Here is an 11,049-nt window from a genome sequence, read left to right on the forward strand (position 1 = left end):
CTCGCTTCCTAAACCATGTTTACAACTGCAAATACAACACCACGCAGCCATTAAAAATGACAGGATGTAAAAACATGACATGAGTTACTAAATTAAAAAGCAGGTTAAGGACCAATTTGTAGAATGTGATCCTGATTTGTTTTTTGTGTGTTTGTTTGTTTGTTTCTGGCTATAATGTAAAGAGTGGAGGGAAAGAGAGATTCCAAATGGTAATGACAATTAAACATGTGGCAGAATTACCAGTGATGAAAATTTTCTTCTCTTCCTCATCTGTATTTTCACATTTTCCCACAACGTATGTTACTATTTGTTTAATTTAAAAAATACATTCTCTTTCTTTTTTGTAAGAAGTTGCCGTTAGGCTCCTGGCACGTGGGCTCTTTGATGAGTATGTCCCCTCTTGGAGATGGTGACAAAAGCAACATCCTCCTCTCCTGATGATTTATTTGGAATTTCTCCAGACAAACATGCAGATAATAAAGGAAATAATTATAAACTGGCAGGCTCATTCAGAGCCTCCCAGGAGTTTAAAAAAAAAAGTTCAAACGAGTGTCCTTTTGCTAACTCAGGTGACACATCTCTCCAAAATTGATGGGGACATCGCCCAGACCACCCTGGACATCACGAACACGAGCTGCCGACTGGACACGCACCAGAGAGCACTGGCCGAGCTGGACAGGGAGGTGAAGACGGTCAACGAACTCATCTCCAACAGCGAGAACGAAATTTCCAGGCGAACGATCCTGATCGAGAGAAAGCAAGGGCTCATCAACTTCTTCAACAAGCAGCTGGAGCAGATGGTTTCGGAGCTGGGGGTAAGATCCCTTGGGCAGGGAGCGGCCACCTCTGGCTGCCGCGGTGCCCGGCAGAAGCGTTTACAAACCCCTACCCCGATTTCACCAGCGAGATGACAAATGGGCGGAATGTGCTCAGTCTCTGCAAACGGCTCCCCTCTCCTTCAGAGCCAGGGAGCGGCCACGGGCACACGCATGTGCCAATAAAACTTTATTTAGCAACTTGGAATTTGAATTTCCCATAATTTGCCAAGTGGCACAAACCTCATTCTTTTGATTGTTTGCCCTGAGGGTCACACAGTGGGGCGGTGGGCTGGATCTGGCCTGCTGGTGGGTCCGCTGATGGCTGTTCTAAGGATATTGAGGCCCGTGTCCTGTAGCTTGTCCAGGCACCTGCAAGCTCAAGAGCCCAAGGTGGGCTTCGCAGGCAGAGTGGGGTGGACGGCTGGGGGCTGGAGGGGGGCCCTTCTCACTCTCAAAGCCACAAACTGGAGAGGACTCCAAGGAAGAGAAGTCCTCGCCAGCGGCTGCCTGCTGTTACAGACGCTTTCAGTGCCCCTTTGGGTGACAGAGAACCCGCCTGCCCTCCCCTTGCATCTACAGGGCCCGTGGCTCAGAAGGGCCTCGCAGCCCTGGGGCTCCGCAGCAGTGAAAGGAAGGCTCCGGGGCCCCTGGAAACCAGGATTTCGTACTGCAGGGTCCTTGGCCCTTGCCTCGAGCTCCTTGGAACCCCTCCGAATAAGCCAACCCCAAGTCATCACACAGTCAATGTCAGGGGCTCCGACACTGCAGCCAGCCCCGAAAGGTGGCCTTTGAAACGGCAGCGGCTGACTGCTTTTTGATGGCTGTCGCTTTAGGGAGAAGAAGTGGGGCCCCTGGAGCTGGAAATCCAAAAGCTGACCAAGCTGATTGAAGAGCACAACGCCAGCATGACCCAGGCACAGTCCACCTGGCTCCGCCTGCAGCAGGAGATGGTCAAGGCCACCCAGGAGCGCGAGGAGCAGCTGGGTGCCCTGGACACGTTCAGGAAGGAGATCCACATCATGGAGCAAAAGAAGCTCCGCATGGAGAGTGAGTCCTGCCCGTGTGGGGCAGCTGGGGGCTCCCCTCTCCCGCAGCTCCGGGGGGAGGAGACCTGCCCCCCAGAAGGGAGGATGCCAGTCCTGGGAAGGCGCTGTTTCACTCTGACAGCCCTAAACCCAAAAAACAAAATGCCCTCGGCGTATTTCATAAACCGACGTGGTCCAGTTTGCAGAAAGTTTGCTAAATGTGTCTAAGCTCACAGGCAGTGTCTCCAGCGAGGGGAGCATTGAATGCACTGTCCCCACCAAAGACGGGGACACGGGATGGAATTCCCCCAGGAGCTGAGGAGCTGCAGGGCCGAGGGGCAGCCCCCAAACCTGGGGCTATTCCACTGGGGGCTCCCCGACCCCCTGCCTCACCCAAGTTGCAACTTGTAACTCGCCCAGGGGTCTTGCACAGCATTGGGGTACCCAAAGGAAGCAGTGGGGGTGGGGGTCGAGCTCCTGGGTGGCCGTCCTCCTACAGGTCCTCCGCCAGGCATCTCAGCCCCACCTGGGCCTTGGTCATGGATCTGACTGGTTGGCCCTGATACCTCGGCCCTTCCAGGCCTGGCTCCCTCTGGGAACTGCCGCTTGGTGGTCCGGGGCCGCCCTGCCTGGCCTCTCGCTCCCCCACCCCGTGTCTTCTCAGGCCCTGCTGCCTTCTTGACTATCTCTGCACAGGTGCCCTGCTCGTGGGCCCCCACACCTCTCCGTTGGAGATTGGGCTCTGTTGTTTGTGCCCCTGCCCCTGAGCTTGGCACGGGGGGCGGTGGGGGGCAGGGCCAGGGCCAGCTTTCCTGGAGACTCACCAGCATCTGCGCAAACCACGTCCCCGCGGTCAAGGAGACTCGTGCTCTCCAGCAGGAGCCCTCCGCTCCCGTGGCCTTCGCTTTAGGGGGGAGGTCGGCACCCTCTCGGCTCCTGGCCTGCAGAGACACGCTGCGGTAGGGTGGGGGGCAGGAAGGAGAGGGGGGCCAAAGCCGCTGCAGAGAGAGGCCTCCCGGCTGGGGCTCCGGCACAGTGACCACCTCGCCGGCCAGGGCCGCGGCCCCTGGGGACCTTCCTCCCTCCCGCCCTCTCCTGTCCGCTCCAGACAAGATCACCCAGGAGCAGAAGGAGCAGAAGGAGATCGAGCGGCACATGAAGGGCCTGGACAACGACCTCAAGAAGCTCAACGTGCTGATGAACAAAAACCGGAGCAGCTCGCAGGAGCTGCAGCAGGACAACCTGGTGACGGAGAACGAGTTCGTGCGCTCGCTCAAGGTCGGGCACCTCCGCCACTGCCCTGCGCTCGGGCCTGCCAGCTTCCGAGGGGGCTGTCCTGGGGGTCCGGCCTTTGGCCCCAGGGGCGGGGGGTGATGGGGGTGTGGGCACGCGCGTTCGCCATCGGGACGCAGCTCCCCATCCTCTGAGGCACTTGCGGAGGGGAGAGGAGTCTTCCGGGCCCGACTTGGAGGGGACGCCCGGCGACCCGCGGGCCTCCCGCTGCCCCCCGAGTCCCCTCCCCACGGCCGCCCTGCCGTCCTGCTTCAGGCCTCGGAGAGGGAGACCCTCGAGATGCAGGAGAGGCTGGCCCAGCTCAGCGAGGAGAAGGCGGCCATCCTGAACAACCTGCTCGAAGCAGAGTGAGTCCCGCCGGCTCCCGCGGCACCCAGAGCTGACCGAAGGGCACCCAGGGGCCCCTGCGCCCCCGCCCCGCATGGCTGCTCCCTGGCCACAGGCGGCGGCACCAGAAATCGGGTGGTTTTCCTTGGGGTAGATTTTTTTTTAAGTGTTATTTTATGGCATCTGATTATAGAAGCCATAGCAGCCAACTGTTAGCATTTAAGCCATAACGGCACGTGCAGAGTCGGAAGAGAAAACCGCATGTAATTCCAGCTCCCGCCTTTACCAGAAAACCACCGTGTGCACGTTCTCTATGTCTCGCTTTGAAGCCGCTGTCTACTTCTGTGGTTTCTTTCCACGTCCGTCTCGTGGCTCCCCGTCTCCAGCCTGAGGCGCTGCCGGGCAGGGGCCGCGTGGCTGGGCCGGGATTTACTGAACTTGCTGGAAGAGGCCATCTGGTTCTTCAGCGTTTGATGGACTCTACCTGGAAACCACGTGGTGCTTTGGGAGTTACACCTTTGCTGACATTTTAGTAGCTTTTAGGGTATTGTGTTTAGGCATGGTACCTTTCCTTAAGTCAACTCTGTTGTTCATAATTACTTTTCTCAGCTCCTGAAGAGTTATATATTCACGCTCTCTCTCCACCTGGGCGAGACGTTTGTCTATCTCAGGGGCTGGCAAACCTTTACAGCAAAAGGCTAGAGAGGAAGTTGTTTGAGCTTTGCCTCCACAATGGTCTCTGTCGCAACCACTCAGCTCGGCCACGCGCCTCAGTTCGGACTCGCCGTGCTGCCCGTGCTGCTGCTCGCGTGGGCCTGGGGCTCCCGGCCGGGCAGCATGGGAGGGGTCCGTGTTGGCGGCTGGGCTGGGCTCGGACAGCAGCGGTGGGGTCGAGACCCCCCCACCCCACGCTCGGCCCTCTCGGCTTGCAAGCTGATGGCCTGTCCCCGGTGTGGTGACCCCCGGTGCCTTAGGAGTGCAGCCGTGCACCCCGCCTGCTCCCAGCCCCACTCCGGGTGCCGTGGACGGGCTGGGCTCCCCTCAGCCAGGCAGCCTGCTGTCCCCAAGCCCCAAGCACTGCATTTGGGAAGCATGGCTTCTGGGGTTGGGGGAGGAGGAGATGGGGATGGAAGGAAGGGGCTCCTCCCAGGCCCGGGGCCACCCCATATTCCCTCTTTTACCTGGGGGAATGGCAGTGCCACCCAGCACCCATGGCTGTGGCACCCCCGTGGCGACCCCTCCGGCCTCCAGGGGACCCCTCTGCCCCTGGGCTGGGAGCCGGGCAGCAGGAAGGAGGAGGGCGGTCAGGCCATGGGTGTAGGTCGGCCTCTTGGCCACAGCGTGGGGGAGGTTTATTGTGATTTAACAGCATCAAGTCCTTTGCAGGGAACCTGGGGGCTTAGATCCACCAACTGCTGGGCAAAGTGGGTCCCTTCACACAGAGGGAGGTGGCGGGTCTCCACAGCCAAGCACAACAGGGCCGTGTCCTCTGAGGCTGCTCCAGGCCCAGCGCCCAGGCTCGGCTCCTGCTCGGGCTTCCCTCCCACCACCCGTGGAACTCAGAGAGGGCCCATGGAGCAGGAGCACCCCAAGGCGTCGGAAGGAGGATGCCTCGGTCCCCCAGCTCTGATACCCCCTCTTCTCTCTCCAAAGACACCAGATCATGCTCTGGGAGAAAAAAATCCAGCTGGCGAAAGAGATGCGTGCCTCAGTGGACTCCGAGACGGGCCAGATGGAGATCCGGGCCATGAAAGCCGAGATCCACCGGATGAAGGTCAGTGGGAACGGGGTCGTGGCGGCCGGCGGGGTCAGCACCTGTGAGCTGCGGGCACCTCCCAGGCCACTTGGGCCCAGGGCGACCAGGTGACCCTGGCTGGGGTGGGCACAGCACATGACCACACACAGGCAAACACTTCTCCCTGCCTTCCTCTCCATCGGGCTCTGCCCAGCTTCTTTCCTTACTGCGCAGAAAGAATTACGGAGCCCCCAGGGCACACGCAGTTATACGTGTGTTGTTTCACAATGTGCTCTGCCATCAGCATGTGGACATTTCAAAACGCTGGTCACGGCCAAGTCCTCCCGGACCCACTGACGAGATGTGGCCCATCGTCAGACAAAGAAGAGTCACGTAATCACCCACAGAACACACACGTCTTTTCCCTCCACTGTCATGTTTAGCTAGATTTCTTTACCTGGGAGGAACTTAAATCTTTCAAAGGCTAGTAATTAAATCACAAGATATTGAGGAAAAGGCTCAGGGCCTCGAGGATAAAAATAGGAGCAGTGAATAAAAGTAAATATGGAAGCACTTTCCCTAAGCTGTTTGTAATAGCCATTCCTCTGGCTGTTGAGGGTTTTTGGTTTGTTTTTTGTTTTTTGTTTTTAAGATCAAATGCATATGCTACTGATAGGTTTCAAAAAATACTTCCTCAAATTGACTGTTCAAACCCCAGTAGCCACACGGGTTTGCTTCAGCGAATCAAACTCCACCACAGAGGGGAGCAAAGAGACAGCGGAGGGTCTCTCCCCGCTCCCGGCCTCCCCAGCCACCCCTCCCCAGGGCAGCTCCTTCCCACACACCCCTGAGAACGTGCACACACACCCGGAGAGGAGGTTCCTTCCTTCCTGCCTCCCAGCTTTTTAATTTTTACTTAACAAAATAGAATCTTAACTATACACGGAACTCTGCAACTTATTTTTTTTAAGCACCATTGACATTAACACATTTTTTAAGTTACAGAATGTTCTAGATTATGGCTATATCATAATTTATTTAAACAGTTCCTAGGTTGATGAAAATTGATTGTTTCCTGTTTATTATTTTTGTTTTGTCACTATGAACAGTGTTGCAATAACATCCTTATTTACTGGTTCTTCCCCACCCCACCCCACCCCACCCCACCCCACTTAGGGTAGAGTCCCCAAAGTGGGATTACTCGGGTCAAAGAGTATGGATTTCACTGCTGTGCTTGGCGGGCGGGGGTGGGGACAGTTGAGCATCTGTGTGTGCCTGGGGTGTGCATGTGTTGCCATATTTGGATTCCCTCATCTGTGAGTTTCTGCTCATATCCTTGGCTGATTTTCTATTGAGCTATTTTCTTGTTTCTTTACTCTTTGCAAGAGCTCTTTGTGCTGACCCATGTCTATAATATCTAACACAGGCATTTTCTCCAATCTACTGTTTGCCTTTACACTTTGTTTAGGGCTTCTTTGTCACACAGAATTTTTTTTTTTTAATGTTTCTGTTGTCTAATGCTCAGTCTTTTTCTTTGTGGCTTCTGGGTTTCCTGTGGTGCTTCAGCACGTCACCCTAGCTGCAGGTTGTACAAATGTTTTCCTAAGTTCTTCTTAAAGCTTAAATGTATTTAGTTCTTGCAAATGCCTGGAATTTATTTTTGGCTCCCGTGTGAAAGAGGAGTCTCTTTGTTTTCTCTCAGGTGGGGTTTAGTTGATTCAACCACATTTATTAAACAGGCTTTGCTTTCCTCGCAGTCGGGAGGCTGCTGTGGCCACGTGTTAGCGTTCCCACCTGTGTGCCGATCATGTGCCAGTGTCGCAGTGGATTTTTTGTTTCTTTCTTGATTTTTTTTTATTGTGATAAAGTATGTGTAATATAAAATTTACCATGTTAGCCATTTCTAAGTGTATAATTCAGTGGCGTCAAGTAAATTCACAATATTGTGTAACCGTCATCACTATCTATTTTCAGAATTTTTTCAGCCCCCCAACAGAAACTCTGCACCCATTAAGCAATAAGTCCCCATTTCCCCTTCCCCCAGGCCCCAGTCACCTCTAACCACTTTGTTTTTCTACAAGTCTGTTTATTCTAGATAGTCCACATATGTAAAATCATTATACTATTTGCCCTTTTGTGTCTGGCCTGTTCTCCTTAGCACAGCATTTTTAGGCTCATCCATGTCACGTGTCAGAACCTTGTTCCCTTTCACGGCTGAATAACTTCCCATTGTGTGGCTAGAGCACATTCTGTTTCCCCATCATCTGCTATGGACACTTGGGTTATTTCCACCTCTGGGCCATCGTGACTAATGTTCTTATGAACATGGTGGACCAACGGGAATCTGTCCCAGTTCCTGCTCTCCGTTCTCCTGGGTCTGTAGCCAGTAGGGGAAATGCAATGCCAGGGTGTTCTGGTTATCGTCACTTTAGGGTATGTTTTAAAACACGGGTAGGGCAGATCTCCTTCCACCACTGTCCATTTATTTTCCCTAACTCCCTTGGGGACTCTGGCCTGTTCCTTCTGACCCATCGGTGGTGGCTTTGGATCTCTCTGTCCCCCGGAGGTGCGGCCCCCCTCGCGTCCCTCTGCCGGGCCAGTCAAGGGTGTGGGCGAGGACAAGGTTCCATCGCGACCCTGGCCCCGCCCAGCCAGCCCTCTGCCCTGCCCCCAGGTCAAGCACGGGCAACTGCTGAAGCAGCAGGAGAAGATGATCCGCAGCATGGAGATGGCTGTCACCCGCCGGGACACCATCGTGACACGGGCCGAGGGGCAGGCCCGGATGGACAAGAAGGTGCTCACCCGGACGGACTTCCACCACAGGCAGGCCGAGCTGAGACGAAGAGTCAGGGACGTCCACAAGGTAGGGGACAGTGTGGAACGGGTGAGAGGAGATCTAAATAATTCAGGTAAAGGAAGATTCTGGAAAGCAGCTTCTGCTCAGGCTCAGTGTCTGCTGGTGTATGTTCCGCCAGTGCCAGGGTGGGTGCCGGTCAGCCTGCCTGTGGCCAGTGCATGCCAGCCCCACTGTGCCCGGGGACCCATCAACCACCATGACCCGGGGACTCATCACCTGCCGTGACCCGGGGCTGGCACACACAGGCCACATGTGCAGAGAGAGGGGGACGGCAGTGCTGTGGCACCAAGTCCTGCAGGGCCCCACCGAGAGTCCCCCACCTCACGGCTGGCCCGGTACCGCAGCCCCCACCTCTCTCCATCTTCCCCAGCCCACCTCTCCACCCCACGCAGCCCCGACTCCTCGGCATGCCTGGTTCCGAGCATGCGCCAATCGGCTACAGGCGGGGTCCCCCAGAACTGCTCAGGCCCCACTTTTCTCCAAACCATGCCCACCTCAGGGGGCCGTCCTCAGTGCAGGCTCAACTCAGCCCTGGCTTTGCCTGGGATTCGCTCCGGGAACTGCACCCCTGAGGGGCAGGGACCGTTGTCTTCCCCTGTCAGGATGTGGGGGTGAGCGCTCAACTTCACAGGGATCCTTCAGGCCCCCTCAGTGCCGGGGTCTGGGTCCTGGAGTGCCCTCGTCTCTCCCCAGGCCACCGAAGAGTGCATCAGAACCATCACAGAGCTGGAAGAGACGCAGAAGGCCCTGAGTGACGACCTCCTAGGGAAGCAGGAGACGCTGGCCAGGCTGCAGACCGACTCCGACGTCCTCGACGCCGACCTCGACCGGCTTGTGGCCCTTAAGCGACAGGTGAGAGGCCCAGAGGCCCCCGGGCTGCAGAGGACACAAGGCGCAGTCGAGGAGCCAGGACTCCTAGGCCAAGCACTGGGGGGCAGCCCCCCAACCACAGCTCAGTGTTTGTGGTTCGGGGAGTGGGTCGTGCAGCAACTACGTATCGAGTGTTTCTCACAGGCCAGGCACCGTTCCAGGTGCAGGCTGTAGGCTAGAGCGAAGAGGAGCTCTGTCCTCCTGGAGGTTGCATCGGGAGCCGGGGGGTAAACAGATAATAAAATAGGGGATGGATGCTTGGGAAGGCCGGTTGGGGTGGACTGGGGATTGCCCTCTCCAGTAGGGAGGTGGATGGAGACGACGGAGGGGGCCGTCCCAGCCAGGGCAGGACAGAGGGTATCTGAGGAGCAGCCAGAGGCCTGCAGGGCTGGAATGTAGAGCAGGGGGAGATGGGGGTCAGAGTTCAGGGCAGAGGGGGCCCTGGCCAGGCTGTGCGAGTCTTCAAGCTCCAGGACCGTGACCTGGCCGTCTCTCCGAGTAGGTGGAGAGACAGTGCAGGGGGGGGCTGGAGCTGCTGGAGAATCACACGGCACAGGTGACAGGAGCACGATGGAAGGGATGAGGTGTGCTTGTGGCCCTCACGGTCCTTGGGGTGGGGCCGTGAGGCTGGAGAGGTACCCCAACGGGATCTCCTGATGGGCCGGGTGCAGCGTGAGTGGAAGAGAGGGTCAGCGTGGCCCCACGCTTTGGGCTGACCAGCTGGAAGGACGGGATCCCCAGCGACCACGACGGGGCGATAAGGAGTGGGAGGTGTCCCACGCCAGGCCTGGGTCATGCTGGGTGTCTCTCAGAGGACAGATGAGCAAAAGGTTCAGCCCAAGGCGTATCCCGCCTCCCCCTTCAGAGTTTGCATTTGGGGTCGGGCCTGGGTGTCCTCCGGGTCCGAGTCACTGTGCGTGTTGCGGGCGGGGGGCAGGAATTTTCTCCTCCGAGCCCCCGAGCGTAACACGGCATCTCTTCCACCAAGAACCTGCTGGAGATCGTGGCCCTGCAGACGCGGCTGAAGCACCTGCAGGCCGTGAAGGACGGGAGGTACGTGGTCCTGTTCCGCAACAAACAGGCCCTCCTGACGGAGAGCAAGCGGCTGGAGGACCGGCTGTCCGCCATCAGCTCCATCCTCCACCACGTCAGGGACGAGTACCCCCAGTTCCAGGAGGCCCTGCTCAGGATCAGCCAGACCCTCTCCACCAGGCGGGAGCCGGTGGGGCCTTCCTAGGGGCACACCCGCCCCGCCGCCCCGGAGGAGAGCCATCAGAACGTTTATGAGCGGGGACTGGACTCCGTCTGTGTTTCTGAAAGCCATGCTCACCTTGTAGAGCGGGACAGTCAGAGAAATGGGTATTCTAGCACCACACAGTTTCTTTTTAAGCACCCAGCAGCTGAGACCAAGGAAAAATGCTGCTTCTGGTTGCATTTTAGTGAGCTGCGCCTTACCAAGGCGGTTCCCGGAAATGCAAACCCAAATCCCTACACTGGACTCCCTGATCCAAGTCAGGCTTTCTCCATTTCCGCACACGAGGGGGTCAGCAGGGAGCCGTTTCCTGCAAGCAGTCACTGGCCTGGGTGTGGCTTTTCTGGGCTGACCCGTCCCCGCGCGCCGCTCCCAAGGTGCCTCTGAGAAGCCCACCGACCCCAGGCCCCCGGCCCCTTCCCCGCCCACACTCCCCCCCAGACTTAAATTCAGATCCACAGTGGGCAGCAGGGAGGCCCCGCTGCTGCTGCTTTCTTCATTATTACCAGATCATTCTTCCTCCCACACCCCTCTAGTTCTGCGTAATGTTTACTTGGTGGTTTCTCTGAAGCTCCACGAAGAATTTTACTTTCAAACTGTTAAGTAGAAAAAATAAGCTTTTTTCTGAATATGGGTCATGGTCGGTGTCTCTCTGAGGACAGATGAGCAAAAGGTTCACCCCAAGGCGTATCCCGCCTCCCCCTCTAGAGTTCGCGTCTGGAGTCGGGCATGTGTATTTGCAGACGTATTTGCGGCGGCGGCCTGGCGGGGGAGGCGGCACAGCGCCCGCGGCCTCCGGGCCTGCAGGGAACCACGAGGGCCCGACGCGCGCGCGCAGCAGCCGGGACGCACCGGCGCCTGCAGGGCCCGCG

General features: G+C 57.3%; 1 protein-coding gene across 1 annotated transcript in view; it reads left to right on the forward strand.

Moving 5' to 3' along the window:
• CCDC40 (coiled-coil domain containing 40) overlaps positions 1 to 10,806 on the forward strand; it is a 51,623-nt gene extending 40,817 nt beyond the window's left edge. Inside the window, exons 15-22 of the mRNA XM_037810552.1 lie at positions 570 to 815; positions 1,652 to 1,865; positions 2,952 to 3,121; positions 3,392 to 3,483; positions 5,117 to 5,237; positions 7,873 to 8,061; positions 8,749 to 8,907; positions 9,914 to 10,806. Coding sequence (XP_037666480.1) covers positions 570 to 815; positions 1,652 to 1,865; positions 2,952 to 3,121; positions 3,392 to 3,483; positions 5,117 to 5,237; positions 7,873 to 8,061; positions 8,749 to 8,907; positions 9,914 to 10,162 — 1,440 coding nt within the window. The 3' untranslated portion in view covers positions 10,163 to 10,806. The remainder of the gene's footprint in view (positions 1 to 569; positions 816 to 1,651; positions 1,866 to 2,951; positions 3,122 to 3,391; positions 3,484 to 5,116; positions 5,238 to 7,872; positions 8,062 to 8,748; positions 8,908 to 9,913) is intronic.
• The last annotated feature ends 243 nt before the right edge of the window (positions 10,807 to 11,049 follow it).

This window comes from Choloepus didactylus, chromosome 18, assembly GCF_015220235.1.
Source record: "Choloepus didactylus isolate mChoDid1 chromosome 18, mChoDid1.pri, whole genome shotgun sequence".
NCBI classification, from domain to species: domain Eukaryota; kingdom Metazoa; phylum Chordata; class Mammalia; order Pilosa; family Megalonychidae; genus Choloepus; species Choloepus didactylus.